General features: G+C 27.8%; 1 protein-coding gene and 1 long non-coding RNA gene across 2 annotated transcripts in view; one reads left to right on the top strand and one right to left on the bottom strand.

Annotated features, from left to right (window-relative positions):
• LOC107447415 (uncharacterized) overlaps positions 1-5,147 on the bottom strand; it is a 31,647-nt gene extending 26,500 nt beyond the window's left edge. Inside the window, exon 1 of the mRNA XM_043040883.3 lies at positions 4,769-5,147. Coding sequence (XP_042896817.2) covers positions 4,769-4,877 — 109 coding nt within the window. The 5' untranslated portion in view covers positions 4,878-5,147. The remainder of the gene's footprint in view (positions 1-4,768) is intronic.
• Positions 1-21,192, top strand: part of LOC110282957 (uncharacterized) — a 54,154-nt gene that overhangs the window by 24,239 nt on the left and 8,723 nt on the right. Inside the window, exon 2 of the long non-coding RNA XR_002376755.4 lies at positions 20,767-20,871. This is a non-coding gene — a long non-coding RNA (uncharacterized LOC110282957). The remainder of the gene's footprint in view (positions 1-20,766; positions 20,872-21,192) is intronic.

The raw sequence follows: 21,192 nt of genomic DNA, 5'->3' as shown, positions 1-21,192 counted from the left end.
ATAACACTTTTTCGTATATTGAGACAAATAATAATAATAATTAATAAATGAACACTAATAACATATGATCTAAAAACAGATTATCACGTATTAACCTGAAATCTTAATGCTTTGAGAGACAATATTAAATATGCTAATTTAGTGCAGACGATATTTTAAGTTAAAAAAAAAGACAAAAAAAAAAACGAACTTCCTCAACATACTGAAATTTCGTAATGTTTACTATCAAAATGTTGTGGTATTTCGTAATCTTGAATAGTTTAATCAGTGGTCAAAACTTGGCTCCTTTACAATTAGTTTTAATCAGTAAGCATTTAATTTTATCTATAGAACTTTTTAAGCAAATTAAAGAATTTTTGCACACGATTGGATACCTGCTAATGACGTCATCGCTCGTAAAACGTTGTCGATTCAGAAGCCAATCAGTTTCGACAAAAGCCTGTGACGTCACTGACTTCAAAATGTTTTTTTTTTTTTTTTTTTTTTTTCTTTCAACGCTGCATTTCTCTAACAGTTCTTGAATTAAATTTCCTTATAATTAAACACATTGTAAGAACATGAATGTTCTTTTTTAGTGCACCTACTTAACTATCTTTGATATTCCATCATCTTCCGGTCATTATCAATCAATCATGCAAATGATTTTAAACCCTTAGGCGGAACAAATCATTCAGATTACTCACGTTACTATTCTCCTTCATCATCCAGTTATATGAAGTTTGTTTCTATTTTTATTAAATCTTCTTAAGGAAGCACTTAAAGAAACAAGTTTTCTCTTCCGGTGAGGGGGGGAGAGACAGATTTCACAAATGAAAACAAAAGAGTAAGGGGTCATTGTCACTCAATCGATGAAATCTTCTACATAACGGAACATTATACCGTCTGTCTGTCTGTCAGAGTTTACTATTCCGAGTAAAGTGCTTCTCTGAACTATATGGTGACCTTATAGGCGGAAGAAGCTGCCTATTGTTAGAATACTTTTTTTTTCCTTTTTAGACTGATTGGTATCGTATCGATGTTTTGTGTTATGCTGCACATAATAATGGTTGATTAATGATTATATTAGTTTACAATTAAAATTTGTATTTTGGTAGTATCCGGTCGAAATAGACTTCCTAGTTGTTATCGTTTGCTAGACATAAATTATGATTCATGTTAAGATAATTCAGTATCATTGTAGTCATTTTCAAAGAAAAAAAATTGGTTCGGATAAAAAATTATTCATGATTTTCTTTATTTTTAGTAAATTAAAATTCACTGTTATGCTGCACATAATGGTTAATTAATGATTATATTAGTTTACAATTAAAATTTGTATTTTGGTAGTATCCAGTCGAAATAAACTTCCTAGTTGTTGCCGTTTGCCACACATAAATTATGATTCATGTTAAGATAATTCAGTATTATAGTAGTCATTTTCAAAGGAAAAAAAAATTGGCTCGGATAAAAAATTATTCATGATTTTCTTTATTTTTAGTAAATTAAAATTCACTGTAATGCTGCACATAATGGTTAATTAATGATTATATTAGTTTACAATTAAAATTTGTATTTTGGTAGTATCCAGTCGAAATAAACTTCCTAGTTGTTGCCGTTTGCCACACATAAATTATGATTCATGTTAAGATAATTCAGTATCATAGTAGTCATTTTCAAAGAAAAAAAAATTGGCTCGGATAAAAAAATTATTCATGATTTTCTTTATTTTTCATAAATTAAAATTTACTCTGTCTTTCTGTGTCATTAAGTCATAAGTCTTCCTCCTTAGTCATAAGTCTTTTCATAAGAGTATTTGTCCTCATCCAAGAAGACAATTTTTATTACCTCTTAAACTAATCAAATAAATTTAATCTGCTAAAATTATTGATATTATAATTGTTATTTAATCGTTTAAAAAATTGATTTATAAATAAATAAGCTAATTTAAAGTCGTACTTTAAAATAAAAATAGCTTCTATGTTTCTAATATATTTAAAATTACTTTATAGAGCTTTAATTATCGTAATAAAAATAATAATGTTAGTATGTCTAGTGTTACTGCATCTAGACAAAACGTACCACATTTACTTTATTGAACATAGCATATTTATGTTCACTCTTTGGCTAGGAGAGTTTAGATGTTATACTTGAACATAAAAAATAAATAAATAGCTACATTCTTAACTAGATTAAATTTTAAAATACATTTAAATAAGCTTGAAACTTGTGAAGAAAGGAAATGTACTTATTTTACTGATAGTGTAAAGTGTAACATTAATTTATAGTACGCGGAGAAAAAAATTCTGGTAAAATTTATATACTGAATGGTAAGGACATGTCAATGTCCGTCATATGGTAACGGTTTATCGGAAATTCTGGTTTTCATAATTACAGTTCTTATGACCACACAATTTAGTAAAAAATACAGAACTGAAAATTAAATTTTACCGAATAAATGGTTTTTATGCCATGCTCTGAGATATCATGATAAAGTTACGAAAGTTTACTTCATTTTCCAAATTTTATCGCACATTATAGAACCATATTTTATTTTTAATTTTGCCAGAAGTTAATACCAAAGCATTTCGGTAGAAAGTATTTATCTTTTCGGAGTTCCCATAGAGCATTAAACACGGGAAATTTTACCATACTCTAGTAGTTTTGACCATTTTTTTTTTTTTTTTTTTGGTTTAGTGTATGATGCATATTTACTCAAATTTTGTAACGTTACGTAATTTAAATGGGGAGTAATTAGTAATTTACATGGGGAGTAAGTAATTTTGAAGAAAAAAAAATTTTTTTTTAACAAAACTAACGTTAACCCAGCTTTTTTTTAATAATAAATTTAGGTATAAAAAAATTTGCGTATTATTAAAATACATTCAAAAACTTAAAAATATTTTCATAAGTACTTTCTAAATAGTTTTATTTCTGATCAATCTTCATAAACAATGAGAAATAAATCAGAATATCAATATTAAGTTTGAGCACAAACTTTTACTAAAACAAATATTTTTAAAAAAATATTTGTTTATACATTTTATAAAAAAAAAAAAAAAAAAAAAAAACAAATATTTTAAATAAATCGTGAAAAAAACTTTTCCTAAGTTTCATTTTCTGGTATACAAAATCCGTCAAGCATTAATCATATAAGACTTAGTATTTTATTTGAAAACTAAATAAACCCCGATTTCTCAAGATCAGCATAACTAAAATTTGTTGAATATTCATTTTATAGTCAGAAATGAGGTTCTAGAATTACATAATTAGCAAATAAAATGAACAAACTATTAATTTCAGTTTATATGTTCAGATATTTTCTAAGAATCACAATAATAAAAAAAAATACTTCTGATTAAACATTTTCTGTTTTAATTTAATGAAGCGCTTTGTTCCAATCATAAAAAAATTAAATTTTAATTAAATTTAAATTTTTTAAGAATGTTACTTTTCGTCAAAGACGTATGATTACCAAATTTCGGTATCATATAGATCATGACTAACAGCGATTCAATGTAAGACTAATTACATAAAAAGGGAAAACCCAGTAAAGATCAAAATCTATGACAAGTTATTTTTGGTAAGCATCAACGAGGAATTCAATGACTTCATGAACGAATCACTAGTGAAATTACTTACAAGTAATTTACTAGCTGTAATAAAGCTACTTACTGTAACTTAAATTTATTACAGCTTACTAGCTGTAATAAATTTAGGTTTAATCACGCAGAAGTGAAATAAAAATATTCGATATATTTCTTTTACATTTTTTCTTCACTCAACTCTTAAATTATTATTATTCAAATATTAGCTCAACTATTTTCTGTCTAATGTAAAATATATAAATAAGTAAATAAATATGAAATAACTAAAACGAATGAAGAAAAAGAATGAATGAAGAAAGTACTTCGCATAAGTATCGAAGTCTAAATGTAACCTTTTAATGAAATCAAACTATTACAGCTTACTAGCTGTGATAAATTTAGGTTTAATCACGCAGAAGTAAAATAAAAATATTCGATATATTTCTTTTACTTTTTTTCTTTACTCAACTATTTACTCAACTATGAAAATTATTATTATTCAAATGTTAGATCAACTATTTTCTGTCTAATGTAAAATATATAAATCAGTAAGTAAATATGAAATAACTAAAATGAATGAATAAAAAGAATGAATGAGAAGAATGAATGAAGAAAATATTTCGCATAAGTATCGAAGTCTAAATGTAACCTTTTAATGAAATCAAACTATGTATTACAGCTTACTAGCTGTAATAAATTTAGGTTTAATCACGCAGAAGTAAAATAAAAATATTCGATATATTTCTTTTGTATTTTTTCTTTGCTCAATTCTTAAATTATTATTCAAATATTAGATCAACTATTTTCCGTCTAATGTAAAACATATAAATAAGTAAATAAAGATGAAATAACTAAAATGAATGAAGAAAAATGAATAAAAAGAATGAATGAAGAAAATATTTCGCATAAGTATCGAAGTCTAAATGTAACCTTTTGATGAAATCAAACAATTTGGCGAGCATATAAGATGAAAAAATTCAATAAATCCATAAATTAGAAGACTTATATTTTACTTTTATTTTACCTAAATAAAGATGAAATAACTAAAATGAATGAAGAAAAATGAATAAAAAGAATGAATGATGAAAATATTTCGCATAAGTATCGAAGTCTAAATGTAATCTTTTAATGCAATCAAACAATTTGGCAAGCATATGAGATGAAAAAATTCAATAATTCCATAAATTAGAAGATTTTTATTTTACCTGCAAATAGACTTCCTAGATCTTGACTACTGCAATGACCGATAAACGTCAGGGCACAAGTCAAAGTCAAGGTCACATGTCTTAAGTTGCACCTCCAACGTCGATGCATTTTATATGAATCCAATAAAACTACTTCCTTTGATGCAAGACTCCAACTTTTGCGACAAAAATTTTTTTTTCAAATTTATAAATCAAAGCATAGTTAACTGCGACCAATCTTTTTTCAAGCCACTTGTCAAAGACATCAAACTTAAAAACGTTACTTGCCGGTCAGAGAGTAACTCACGAATGAGACTGAGTATAACGGATGATGTTGATGAGATTTTTAAGAAACCGGCTTCAAGGCTACGAATGAAAAAGAGCTCTCGACTTTTCCCACTCTAGATTTCGGTTTTGGTGTTTCACTCTCGATTTACCGAATTTTTTTTTTCCTCCCACCCGGCCTCAATAAACTATTTAATCCCCTATATCGAACAGATTTAAATTGGAACTTGGGATGGATCAAATTCCCTGGAAGATTTTCATCGCCTTGTTGATTCTTATCGTTGTGTCCAGACGTTCAGTTGGCATTGATTTTTGAGGGATTGATTTGCACAGTATTGTTATCTAATTGGATACATAAAATGGGCTATTTTCTTTTAATTTCCTTCTAAATATTGATTTCTCTTTTTACGAAATGAGTTTTTTACCCTCGGCTACTGTTTCAAGGAAAAGGAATGCATTAACTGGTAGAGAAGAAGAGGATGGTTTAAAGCTATTAAAAATGGGTCTAAAGTTTCGCATGTAGAGTTCAAACATTGACTTTCGTTTTTATTTTAATTTTTCGATTCTTACTTTGAGTTTTTTTTTTAAATCGATCATGTTTATTACTCGTTGCTGGACGATTGCTGCTTTTTTTTTTCTTTTTAATTTAGTAACAAGTATTACATTTTCCAAGGGAAAAAAATGGAAAAAAGAAAAGAAAAAACTTCACCAAGTCGTTTTGATGCAGCAGTTTTTTTTTCAGCTGATTTAAATCAATATATATATATATAAAATAAAAATTAAAAAACTCATCTTGTTTTGGCGTCTTCTAAAATATAAACTTCTTGCTTGTGATTGTTTAATCTATAAACAAACTTTTTTATATGTACGAATGGTCTTACTGATTTATATATTAATTATAAGCAAATTTGTTTCTTCTATCAATTCAAAATAAATTTTTATATAGAGCGATAAATTCAGAAAAGGTTGTTTAAAAGTCATGTTATTCAAAAATGCATTTATTCCTTAATAATGATTTCAAATGTTTAAAGAATTGGTATTCATTAAGGATTACAGGATATGGTGAGTCAGTAAAATCTTAAAATCTCTCTTCGTTTAGTGTCTGGTTTGTGATTTTTGCAAAATGAGGTTTTATCGACAAAGAGAGAAACTGTATGGTTAAAATTGCCAGAATATGTTAAAATTTACCGTGTTTCTGGCTGTATGGTAATACCAAAAGTCTCGGTAATTTTTATTGAAGCGCTTGGATTATGATTTTGGTGAACTTAACAATAAAATCTGGCTTTATAATATGTGATAAACCTTGATTAGATGTGAAAAAATTTGGTGATTTTATCATGATAACTTAGAGCATGGCATAAAAATCCTTTATTTTCTTAAATTTTCATTTCAGTTTTGTATTTTTTTACTAAATGTGTGGTAATAAGGACTATTGTTTTTAAAACTAGAATTTCCTGAAAACCGTTACCATATGATCTGAAAAATTATCAAATGAATGGTTCGAATATTTTATATTTTGTTTTATTAACCAAAGTTATGTTGTTGTTTTTTTCATCATAAATGTCATTACCATACAGTATGGTAATTTAACCGGAATTTTTTTCGCCATGTAATTATAGGAATTTTACTACTTTTAACTTTTTTTAGGAATGGATAATCATAGGTTACAATTTCAATTTTAAAATGGATAATTCGTTAGTAAAGTTGATGTGTAAATACGAATTTGTTTTCTAGCAATTTCTACTATGGAATAATTTAAGTAAAGAACTTAACCAAAACCATAAGGTAAAAAGTAGAATTTTTTTTTAATTGGCTAGTGGACAGAATTGTAGCATATTTAATAGTGCCTACTTTCAAAAAATGTGATTAAAACATGAGTGGGATTGTAAATTTTAGGCGATTACGAAAACTGCGTAATAATAACATAAGATATTTCTTTCCAAGCCTTTTTCGAAATATATTTTATAAGGTTCATTTCTAAAATTAAGAAAAAATTTTAAGAAACAAGCATGAGATAAAGTAATTTTTAGTATATTAAAAATATTCATAATAATTCCATGTTTATTAAAAAAATAAGAATAAAATACAAATAAAGGCAATTTCGACGAAAATATGACGATTTAGCAACGAGTTTAGACAATTGGGTATAATATGAAAAAAACACAACTACTTCGATTTAGTAGGAACAACATATGACGCAATGCTAAACGAATGGAATTTAGTTGTTGTTTATTTAGTTATTGTTATTAGTAGTTGTTGTTATTTGTTTTAGTTGTTGTTGTTTATTTAGTTGTATTTAGTTTCAATAACTTTTCTTTATAATGCAATAAAATCTGGCGAGCAGCTATATAAACGATCGAACACTTCGTTTGTTTATTTGTGGCTTGAAGTTAGGCTCGCAGAAAATGCCGTTCATGGGTTAAATTTAGTAGGAACAACACAACCTGTGACGTAAGCTATATTATACCCAATTGTCACTCGTGATATTTAGTCGCCCTGAGACCGATATTGACCAGAAAATTTCCCCTGTATCAAGAAGTGCTTATCTTTTATTTGTAATTTAATAAAATGAAGTGTTTCAGCTAGATTATATATTTGGTTGCCATTTTTACTTGATTCAATCAATCACTTGTCATTTAAATTTTTATTACTCGCAAAATAGTTGCATTATTTCAAAAACTATTTCTCGTTTTTATTTTTCCATAATGCAACAGCCTCAAATATTGCTTCTACTAGTTGTGACTTCTTGATCATATTCTCATGTCAGAAATGAAATCCTTTTATTCAAAATATTGAATATAGTTTAAGGCAAATTTCGTCTTGCCATAAACTCCTCCACAGAAGATGTAGGTCTATATCACAGAAGATATCGACCTATATCATCTGTGATATCGCGAAATTTTATGAATAGTTTTTTATTTCATTTTATTGTGTTGAATTAATAATAATATATCGACCTATTAAGATATTTAAGTTATTATGTTCTATAATTTTGTTCACTAAATATTTATCAGCAATAGAAAATAAAGAAACTGCTTCATTCCGAATATATTTGGAAAAAAAAAAAATTTATAAACTCTCTACTTTTCTAATGCTATTACGCATTTTTTGAAAAGTACTTTTTATTGATTTGAATTAATAATTAAATAGGACGGAGTATTTTCTAATGCTTAAAAATGAAGTGGGCTTATACTTCTAATGCTTAAAAATAAGGCTTAAAAGTGATGTAGGTAATGTATGAGATTCATTAACAAAACAGCAATAATATACATTAATTAAATTGTCATTTATTGCACTACTTAATTTAATTTATTCATTTTGAAACTGTGACGCTTAAGTAACTAAATATTAAACTGCTAGAAATTTCTAGGTAAAAATTTTTACATAGCAATTTATTTAATTGTTATTTTACCATAATCAACCGAAACAGTCAAATATACATGGAAAAAAACGCATATTGTTAGTTTTTACCTAATAGGGTTTAACAAACAGAATTCTATCCGAGCCAACTAGACCCACCCTATGAAATGCTTATGATAGCTGTGAGAGTTAATCTGTCAATCTCATGACCGGCTGAGCAGTGGTTCGAATCCCAGGGTTGATACCATAATATTTCTTCTATTTCTACCACTCTTCAATCGGTGACCTTAGAATATAAAACTACTATATCATTCACGCATAAATGGCCCAGCACCCACACATCTTCAATGTCCGCTTAAGAATTATTTTTACGGTTCGGAAACTATTTAATTAATTATTATTAGCTGTAAATGATTACAAAACCGTCCAGTTTTATATTCACGGTTTTTTAACTGTACCAGTTGCAAACAGTTTGAAGCCCGTAAAGGTGTAAAATAATCCAAACTTTATGGTTTATTGGATGGACAGACTGATGACGGCCATTTTACCGTAATTTCAGAATGAAAATTCTGAAAGTGCTTAGTTTTGTTAATCGAGTAAAAATTAAAAACTTTTACTTAATTAAACGTCCATTAATTTTTGCTCTTTATTTAAATATTACCCAATACCAGTAGTAAAATAAAGTTGTTTGTTTAAAATCTCAACTTTTCTTGTAGGGGAGAGTTGGATAAAACGGGATAGTCGGACAAAACGGGATACGTCGCCTAGGGATCAGACTATTGCAGCTATCTAGTGGACAACGACAGAAACGTGTTATTCGACCGTGATTATATCATTCTCAGTGCGTCCCGCCTCGAGATCACTATTTGATAGAAAGTTGTAGGTCTCAGAATTTTTTTACTCTATTTTTTTGCCATTTTCTACATTTACGTGCGTTGTTTTTTACATTGTACTGCCTACATATATGGGAATAAAATTCCGGTGAATATTAAATTTAATTAACCATTTATTTACCAATATTTTTATGTGCAGTCTATCTAATTTTCTTTTCACATTTACGCAGCAACCATGTTTGTTTCAAAAAGTGGCGAAGTCGGACAAAACGGGACACTTGTGAGTTGGATAAAACGGGATAGAGTTTTTCATGTCCCGTTTTATCCACCCATTTATTTATTGGATTATTACATTTTAAAATAGCCACATATTAATGTAGGCCTAGGCTTTTTAAACAACTTATTTATATTAACTATATATATTTTTTGAATAATTTAGTCTCTTTATATAGTAATGAAAAATTTGTTTATTAACGTTCATTATTAAGCATTTTATTTTCGACTCTAGGATTTCACATCTTTCTTTAGAACTAATTGTAATGTATTTCTCTGATGAAGACTTTTTTATACATAAACAATTATTATACATAAACAATTATTTATATATATGCATTATTTATTATTTTATCTTTATATATATGCAAAAATTTAAACATTGTAAACCTTATCCCGTTTTATCCAACCCAGGTATGCTAAAACGGGATATGTAAGAGTTTGGAAATGAATTTTTTTTTCTATTTCGCTGTCATTAAAATTAGTTGAAAATATGTTTTTTGTGTGCTTCAATAAATGTTGTAGCTACAAAAAAAATTAATGTATTGTTTTCCTAAACAGATATTCCGTAGTAAATAAAAACAATAATGGTATCCCGTTTTATCCAACTCTCCCCTACGTTATCTAAATTTCCGTGTATTAAAAAGAAATACATAAGACTCTGCGTTTTCATACTTTTTTAATAATTCATTTTTGAATTTCGTTTACTTACTACATAAGTGGGTCAATTGTTACCTACCGAAATGTTGCTTACAAGAGGCGAAATTTAGCGATGCGTAAGATATCCGGAACTCGCCGCAATTAAAAAGTTAAATCATTGATGTGGTCGTAAGTAGAACAAAAAGATATTGCGCAGAACAAGAAATTGCCGTGTTAAAAATATACAGAAAAATGAAATTAACAAATTTTAAAAATATCCATTGAGAATCACTCAATATATATATAATAAGTATGTAAAGTATATATCTGAATTTTTGTAAAAGCAAAATAAGATATTGCGCAGAATAAGAAATCGCCATGCAGAAAAATAAAATTAACAAGTTTTAAAAATATTCATTGTGAATCACTCAATATATATAATTAGTATGTAACGTATATTTATGAATTTTTGGAAAAAACAAATTAAGATATTGCGTGGAACAAGAAATCGCAGTGTTAAAAATATACAGAAAAATGAAATAAACCAATTTTAAAAATATTCATTGTGAATCACTCAATATATATAATTAGTATGTAACGTATATTTTTGAATTTTTGGAAAAAACAAAATAAGATATTGCGCATAACAAGAAATCGTCGTGTTAAAAATATGCAGAAAAATGAAACTAACAAGTTTTAAAAATATTCATTGTGAATTACTCTATATATATAATTAGTATGTAACGTATATTTATGAATTTTTGGAAAAAACAAATTAAGATATTGCGTGGAACAAGAAATCGCAGTGTTAAAAATATACAGAAAAATGAAATAAACCAATTTTAAAAATATTCATTGTGAATCACTCAATATATATAATTAGTATGTAACGTATATTTTTGAATTTTTGGAAAAAACAAAATAAGATATTGCGCATAACAAGAAATCGTCGTGTTAAAAATATGCAGAAAAATGAAACTAACAAGTTTTAAAAATATTCATTGTGAATCACTCTATATATATAATTAGTATGTAACGTATATTTATGAATTTTTGGAAAAAACGAATTAAGATATTGCGTGGAACAAGAAATCGCAGTGTTATAAATATACAGAAAAATGAAATAAACCAATTTTAAAAATATTCATTGTGAATCACTCAATATATATAATTAGTATGTAACGTATATTTTTGAATTTTTGGAAAAAACAAAATAAGATATTGCGCATAACAAGAAATCGTCGTGTTAAAAATATGCAGAAAAATGAAACTAACAAGTTTTAAAAATATTCATTGTGAATCACTCTATATATATAATTAGTATGTAACGTATATTTATGAATTTTTGGAAAAAACAAATTAAGATATTGCGTGGAACAAGAAATCGCAGTGTTAAAAATATACAGAAAAATGAAATAAACCAATTTTAAAAATATTCATTGTGAATCACTCAATATATATAATTAGTATGTAACGTATATTTTTGAATTTTTGGAAAAAACAAAATAAGATATTGCGCATAACAAGAAATCGTCGTGTTAAAAATATGCAGAAAAATGAAACTAACAAGTTTTAAAAATATTCATTGTGAATCACTCTATATATATAATTAGTATGTAACGTATATTTATGAATTTTTGGAAAAAACGAATTAAGATATTGCGTGGAACAAGAAATCGCAGTGTTAAAAATATACAGAAAAATGAAATAAACCAATTTTAAAAATATTCATTGTGAATCACTCAATATATATAATTAGTATGTAACGTATATTTTTGAATTTTTGGAAAAAACAAAATAAGATATTGCGCATAACAAGAAATCGTCGTGTTAAAAATATGCAGAAAAATGAAACTAACAAGTTTTAAAAATATTCATTGTGAATCACTCTCTATATATAATTAGTATGTAACGTATATTTATGAATTTTTGGAAAAAACAAATTAAGATATTGCGTGGAACAAGAAATCGCAGTGTTAAAAATATATAGAAAAATGAAATAAACCAATTTTAAAAATATTCATTGTGAATCACTCAATATATATAATTAGTATGTAACATATATTTTTGAATTTTTGGAAAAAACAAAATAAGATATTGCGCATAACAATAAATCGTCGTGTTAAAAATATGCAGAAAAATGAAACTAACAAGTTTTAAAAATATTCATTGTGAATCACTCTCTATATATAATTAGTATGTAACGTATATTTCTGAGCTTTTGAAAAAACAAAATGAAACAACTTTTAAGATGCAAATAACGCAGAGATTTTCAAGGTAATAAAGATCGATTTTGAAAAAAATTAGTGTCATTAGCTATTGGAATTCTTACTTTTCTTGATACAACATTTTATTCAGAGAAAACAAGTTTAAACTCAGTTTATTCTGAAATAATTTTAATAATATTTCATTCAATGTAATGTTATATAAATTTTATGTAAAAATTTCGTGCATTTTGAATTGAGACCCGACGATGAAATTGATTTAAATGTCGTTAAACTTAATTCAACAATAATAATAATAAAAAAAACAATGATTACATTAACTTGCTTTATGGAATAACAATTCAAATTTCATAGAAAATTCACAATTTTAAATTACTGAAAATCCTTAATCTTTTTTTTTTAAAAAGTGACAAATTTAATTTTTTAAGTATTGTTTGATATTGTTTTTTAAGTTTTATTTTACAAGTAATGTTAAACTAGTAGGGGAGAGTTGGATAAAACGGGATACCATTATTGTTTTTATTTACTACGGAATATCTGTTTAGGAAAACAATACATTATTTTTTTTTGTAGCTACAACATTTATTGAAGCACACAAAAAACATATTTTCAACTAATTTTAATGACAGCGAAATAGAAAAAAAAAATTCATTTCCAAACTCTTACATATCCCGTTTTAGCATACCTGGGTTGGATAAAACGGGATAGGGTTTACAATGTTTAATTTTTTGCATATATATATAAAGATAAAATAATAAATAATGCATATATATAAATAATTGTTTATGTATAATAATTGTTTATGTATAAAAAAGTCTTCATCAGAGAAATACATTACAATTAGTTCTAAAGAAAGATGTGAAATCCTAGAGTCGAAAATAAAATGCTTAATAATGAACGTTAATAAACAAATTTTTCATTACTATATAAAGAGACTAAATTATTCAAAAAATATATATAGTTAATATAAATAAGTTGTTTAAAAAGCCTAGGCCTACATTAATATGTGGCTATTTTAAAATGTAAAAATCCAATAAATAAATGGGTGGATAAAACGGGACATGAAAAACTCTATCCCATTTTATCCAACTCACAAGTGTCCCGTTTTGTCCGACTTCGTCACTTTTTGAAACAAACATGGTTGCTGCGTAAATGTGAAAAGAAAATTCGATAGACTGCTCATAAAATTATTGGTAAATAAATGGTTAATTAAATTTAATATTCACCGGAATTTTATTCCCATATATGTAGGCAGTACAATGTAAAAAACAACGCACGTAAATGTAGAAAATGGCAAAAAAATAGAGTAAAAAAATTCTGAGACCTACAACTTTCTATCAAATAGTGATCTCGAGGCGGGACGCACCGAGAATGATATAATAACGATCGAATAACACGTTTCTGTCGTTGTCCACTAGATAGCTGCAATAGTCTGGTCCCTAGGCGACGTATCCCGTTTTGTCCGACTATCCCGTTTTATCCAACTCTCCCCTACATTTAACCCATTCTTACTACAGAAGCAGTCCCCATTTTTGTGAAAGATTTTGAAATATAGAATATTTTCCAACTAGAATTTTTAGTATGTTTGTAATTAAATTTATGTAAACAATTGAATTTTTATTTATTTATTTGTAAATTGACTAGGAATATTTCCAGTTCCGTCGTCTCTTCTCTTTCGTCATCGTTTTTTTCCCCTTAAAAGTATAAAAAAAAAGATCATTTTGTTTATGAAATATAAAATAAATGTAATTTTATGTAAGCACATTTTGTTTACATGTTAACCCTTTAACCCCATATGGGACACCGGTGTCTCTTTTATATATTTTTTTCGTACTCTGAGATTACAAGTAAAAATATGTTTAGGTATTTTTTAATTGTAAAAAACAATCTAATATTTAAAATATTTTAGATTATCGAAATTATACTCGTACTAAAATATAAAATCAAATAAATAGTAGTTTGTAAAAAAAAATTTTTTTTTAAGAATGTATCGATAATTGATTTTATAAATTAAAGAAATTTCAATAATGAATAACTGTTTCTCTCAGATCTAAAAATAACTGTAAATAAGTATAAATTTAAAATATTGTCTGGAAGTAAGCAGTGTAAGGAAGATTTCACCTTTAACGCAGAAAGAAACACCGGAAACTCATACTGCATTTGATAACCATAAATTAATAAAAATAATATTTTTCACTTATTTTGACCTAAATTAATACAAAAATATATGAAAAATATGTTTAATAAAAATTCTGCCTCAACGTGTTAATCGTAACGAAATAAACGGATACCTAGCTTTGAGAAATTAGTGAACTGTTTTTGGAAAAAAATTAAACTAAGAAATACAGAATGTGTGATACAATAAGAAGTAATAACTTAAAAGTAATTTTAGATTTTGCCAATATACGAGTATAACGATAACCTTAGATCACATAATTACAATTCAAATTGGAAACCGTTTTTAACTCTCATGAGCCTTTAATATTTTCAAAAATTTCAATACAAATATTACGCTTTATATCTAACAACTCTCCCTCTCTGTTTTTTGTTAAATGCATTTTTTTTTTCTGTTACTTTTGACATTAACTCAAGCCCATGCGTATAAAATTAAAATCTCGGATAAATAACCATTATTTAAGGCGAAAAAATAAGTGCGAAAAAGCGCTAATGTAACAATAATGTAGCATAATGTAGAATTTCAAAACATAAAATTCGCGTTTCATAAATAAAAATGGTTATGCACGTCAAATTTCAACTCTGTAATTGATTTTCCGATTATTTTTTACTTAAAGTTTAACAGAAAATAATTCCCGAATTAATTATAGAATTTATTTATTTTTTTTTTTTTTCATTCCTTCGCACTCCTTGCACATTTATACACAATTTCTTAATTTAAAGTTCCTGAGTCTTATAATTTTTAAACAGAAAAACATGATGTAACGTAAAGTTGAACATTGAATACAGCAACGACGCTTACAATTTTTTTAATATTTAGAGAAAATCCAACTTTATCTTCTTTGAAATACAAACTACAGTTATGATATATATTTTCATATTGATTTATGAAGTATATTTTTATATTGCAACCAATCAAATTTTTAAAAAAATTTCTAATAAAAATTAGAGCATTTTCTCACATTACACACTTAACTTTTTTTTTTGTTTTTGATTCATTTTTAAATTAATCCTAATTTTTAAATAGTAATATCCAAGCTTTATGATAAATCAATCATTGAGTAAAGGTCTATAAGCTTACACCTAAGCATACATAGTACTAATTAAAATATGTGACCCAAATCTTCGCTAAAACAAGGAGTTAATGGTTCGACAATTTACAATTTCACACATAACAGTGTCGCTTATTTCAGCTTTCGAAATTTACCCAGAAAAAGTAACTAACTTTAGTTACCCAGGTAGCCTAAGTAACCCCGGATTACGGTTTACAAAATAAACTTTTTACTGTTATGTGTGAAATTTACGATTTCTCACATAACAGTGTCGCTTATTTCAGCGTTCAAAATTTACCCAGGAAAAGTAGCTTTAGTTACCCCGGTAGCCTAAGTACGGTTTACAAAATAATCAAACTTGACGTCTAAGTTATGATTGTTTTCCACCAACGCAAAGCATGAAACCTACTACAGAAAAAGAAGTCAATGACCTGAGACGCAACTCAACCAACGATAGCGAAACTATGCGGCCTTAAATTGAAAATAAGGATCGAAAAATCAGATGACCTTCACCGAAGGCCGACATCGGAAACCTACCTGTAGCCTCCCTCCACTTTCTGTGACCACCCTTGTTTTCCCACCCTAAAGGTCACCGAGGAGGCGTTTGTTATGAAACTCCTCAGTTTTTTCCTTTTTTTTGTCATTCAAACGTCATGAATGACTTCATTATAAATTATAGTATAATTATTATATAATTATAATATAATATAATTATAATTGAGTTACCTTTCAAACAAACAGAAAATATATCTTAAATATGCAAATGAATGAAAATACTATGTAAGTAATAATTAATTTTGAATTTCCTTTAGCCACGAAAGGTTATGACGCAGAAGCCAAGGTCTTTTACCACCAAAGGTAAAAGAACTTGGCGATAGAAATAAGAGTATCTTTATGTTGTCGTCTTCGAATATTTATGTTCAGAAAAAATCTGCATTAGTATTTTCTAATGGGGAAAAAAATGAACATTTTGTACATAATTTGTGAACTAAACCGAAAAAGTGCATAAAAAAGATAATTTTTTGATTAAAAATTAATACTTTGCATCAGGAAAAATAACGTTCTTTTTTTTAAGCAAACGATTTCGAATTTTTGGAATAGTTGGTCTGATTAAATTTTTAAACTTTTCTTCCTGTAAAGAGGTAGCGATATCTACACACTTTTTGAATATTAGCATAATTTTGAATAATACCTCGTAGGCATGAAGAAGAATCATGTAGGTGCATCTACGCAATCTTTTGAGGCAGTTTATTTATTTATTTATTAATTTAGTTATTTATTTTATAATGTAAATAGCTTTCTAGAGCTAACAAGATTATCTAGACGGAGACATACCCAAACAGATGGGTGATAGATAAGTTCGTTGGAGATTGAACCAAGCATCTCTGGTGATGTAGGAGGATGCTGTAACCACATTAGAAAAGCGTGTATAGTGCAAAACACTCTGAATGACTTTTGATTTAGTGATCGGATTTTTACGTACTAGGACTCAATCTTGACGGTTCAAGGGGAAGGTGACCTCAAATATGCTAATTAATTAAAGCAGAAGATATTTTGAGTAACGAAATTCGACACAAAAACGTACTTTTTCTAAATAAACATGCGTCCCGCAGTGGACTGATCGTTAAGACACGGTTCCCTGCAGATCACCGAAGTCAAGCATCACTGGCTGCTGTCGGGTGGGTGACCACTTGGATCAGTCTGCGTAGGGACCGAGGGTGTGCGGTATTAGTCCTCGTTAAACTGTTCTACCGTAAAGTGCTCGACTTCGTGTGCAGGTCGTCGGGCTACCGAAGCGGGGGCGCCATCCCCTCTGCAAAGGATCAAAATTGTGATGGCATGTCTTCGGATCATCCTCAGGGATGTTTCCCAGACCGTCACCAATAGCCCATTGTGCAGCTCTAGTGCGTCGTAAATGAACAACAACTAAATAAACATGCCTTTTTTTCGACGGATTATGATTTCTAACCAGCAAATTAATAGCGAGTGGCCGCCATCTGGGAAATTTGGTCCCAATAGTTTGGCAGGGAGAGCGGTCCAAAGTTTGGATTCCTTAATGTTAATTTTACTTTTTGACTATTTCGCCTTCACATGAGAACTTTTCAAGTGAATTGAAACATTTTTGCACACAACATTAAAATTTATTTATCCAAAGACAATTCCATGCAAAAAATAGTTTTTAATAATTATTTCCTATTTTTTACTATTTTATTCAATAATTGTCGAAAAATTCAGAATCGCAAAGTATACAATTTTTTACATAATTTTGAAGTATGTAGTTTTGTGAGGCAAAATACAAAATATAAACGAAATGGGTCGAATAATTTTTGGTCGAATAATTTTTTTCAAATTTTAAAAATTCAATTATTTAAAATTTTCAAATTATCAAAAAGTTTTTATAACAATGTGAAAGATAATTAATGTTTTTTTTTTTAATTTTAATAATGACTTTTTTAAAACATCAATTAGGCAAAGTTCAAAGTTATCTAATGATTTTTTTTATGGGATAAAAGATTGTTTTTTAAAAATAAAACTTTTTGAAAAATATGCTTACATTAAATTGTTTTCACGACTGCTCATCTATGTCAAAAGTCAATGATTTTAAAATAGCTTATAGGCATAATTAAAATGATAATTAATTTTAAATCAAAGCGTAATTTCTTATGACGTCAATTATTACTGAAGTGAAAAATGACAAAAAACTAATGTTCATTAGTTACGGTGCAAAAAATTTTTTCTTCTTCAAATTAAGCAGATTTTTCGTTAATTTCACACTTCATCAATTTTTTTCAGATTTCATAAATTATAATTACTTTTGATTTTATAGCTGTAAGTCAAGCGAGTCTAATGTGAGATAAAACAAAGTGCATTTGAAAAAAATTAATTTCATAAAATTAAAATAACTGTAATTTAAGGATCAGACTTTTGAGTATTAATATAAAAAAGTATCGATAGTGAAAGTGTATTTGAATTATGCAAATTAAAAAGCGCTGCATACTGCATCGGGTACAAAAACGCGTTTCTCTTATTAGAAATTTTTTTCCGAACGTAATAGAAGCTTTTATTCAGGAGAACAGTATATATTTAAACCCTCACAGCGCTGCTTTTAAATTCTTGAAGTTTTTAATCAATTTCATTATATTTTCATCAGGGTTGGGGTTTTGGACAGGACACGTGGGTTTTACTGTCTTAAACTGTCCTAAACTGGCTGAAACTGACTTAAAGTGTCCAAAACCTTGAACTTTGGTAAAAATTAAAAATTCTATAGGTGTAACCAATGCACACATAATAACTACATATATCAATAAATATTTGATACTTTTTATGTAATTTGGTTTAACAAGGAAAATAATATAGTAGGAAAAGATTTATAACTTTTAAAGCTCCACAATTCATTGAACAACAAAAGTGAATATAAATATGAATAAATGTGCTTTTAATAATGAAAAATAATGTAATATAAAAAATAATAATAAGCATTTTTAATAAAACAAAAACTTGTCTTCATTCCGTTTCTGGTTCAAAAATTAACCTTTCATTTTTTGCAATATTTTTCTTTTTTAAATTGTTACATAACTTTTTTAAATTGTTACATAACGAGTTTTGAACGAGGACGGTTTAAACCATGGATTAATCCATTCTGTCTTTAACCCTGGCAACTCTGATTTTCATCATACTAACTCGTCTGGTTCCTGATAAAGTTTTGCACATCTATTATAAAATTACTCTAATTATTGTTTCATTATTATTAACTTAATTGTTGAAAACAGGAGATAACAGATAAATTTTTTTATCTAATATTCCACTATATTGATTTGATAAGACGCAATTTGAATGAATAAGTCAAATAATTTCAAAAAATTACAAACAAACAAAAAAAATCCCTCCTCAGGAAATATACCTACCCATTTATTTAAAATTATATAGCTTACTCATTCTCACATAAACTTTTTGAGCCAATTACTTTTCCTTAAACGATTTTTTCAATACTTTTTCATGAATAAACAAACAAAAATAAGCAAATAAGATGAAGGAGGGCCTTTTTTATTCCGCTTATGCCACTAACCAACCTAAAAATAATAAGCAAAATACTTTTTGTTTATAGAAAATTACCGGGGAGTTCCGGCCCAACTACATATCTGATGGGCAGGTACCTGCTGATAGAAACTATTCTTTATTTTTCATAGATGAAGGAAAAACTTTTCCTTTCTTTCAGTCAATAGGTTTACTCCATTTGTTTGAGAGGAAAAATAATCTGCAAATGCTGTGATAATTTACAGAGCGCGTTGCCTTGCTGAAGGATTTCTGTCACCAGGATCCTGATCTGTTTTAGATTATCAACTAACCATGAAAAAGTTCTAACAAATGAATATGATCATTTTGGGTCATGGTGGCTCAGAGGATAGAGCCAACGCCTCCTAGGTAATCGAAGGCTTCTTCACGGGTCACCATAAACAAGAAATCCGATCCTTTAGTTTTAGTAGTCCCGAACGCAGTTACATCTTTCGTATTTTTTCTTCACTACGCAGTTTATGTTCGTTACGTCGGACTACTAAAATGATCCGTGCATAGACCTTCCCTTTTCTAGAAGGTATTGATAGAGTGATAGTCTCTCCATGAGGTGACTCGGGTTCGAATCCCAGCAATGGCTGGTTGATACAAACTCCACCCTCAGCTCGCACTGACTACACTGCTGACGTATTATAATATCTTCAGCGGTAGACGGTCATGGGTCAGAATCCCCTTGCTGTTAGACTAACCAGGGGAAGTTTTTGCAGTGTTCCTCTCCATGTAGCACAAATGCTTAGTTAGAATTAGCATTTGTGTTAATTCTAATTAAGAAATTAGTTTCATCAAAAAGAATTAGTTTCATCAAAAAGACCTACACAAAGGCAAATTAACTAACATGTAGCAATGTCCAATCAATCCCACCACGAAGAAACTTCAGAAAATCCAAAGTACAATAAAAAGAATTATTAGGGGATTTTTTTCTTCTTCTTCGTCTTGACATCAAAGGGAACCGAGGACTCAAACTGCTTCTAAAAAAGTAGGAAATATTTAGAACAAATTAAAATTAACATAACCAACAAGCTTGTCGAGACGCACAATGTTTTAACTATACTCAGCACGGTCTTGCCAGGCACCTTTATAAATTAGTGTCTTTGTATCCTTTGCAGATATCAAGTCATTATGAATAGCCATCACATTGCTTACTGAAGAGCGCATCCTGGGACTTACTTGGTCGAGGGGCAGTGGTGGGAAACATAAGAAATCAAAATAAGGTAAGATATCATGAAGGATAAGAAAGTGATAAAAAGGAAGTATATTTAAATTCTGATATCTCAAGAACTATTTTATTGATTTCATATTCGTTCATATTTTTCCATTTAAAATTATATTCTTTAAAATGAAAAAATGAAGCAAGAAATTGTCTCTCTTACAATCGGAAATTTTTCGACTATTATTAAACAAAGCAATAAAAAGAAAATTAAGATGCATTAAAAAAATTTTGGCGGGAATTATCTTTGGATGTACTAATTTTTATAATTTGAGTGCAAAAATTTTTCAATTTGTTCAAAAAGTTGACATAATAGAACAAAATA

The sequence above is a fragment of the Parasteatoda tepidariorum genome, chromosome 1 (genome assembly GCF_982258835.1).
Source record: "Parasteatoda tepidariorum strain Cologne lab strain chromosome 1, Ptep-v5.0, whole genome shotgun sequence".
NCBI lineage: Eukaryota > Metazoa > Arthropoda > Arachnida > Araneae > Theridiidae > Parasteatoda > Parasteatoda tepidariorum.
Note: the sequence above shows the minus strand (reverse complement) of the source record. Positions and strands in the feature narration are given on the sequence as shown.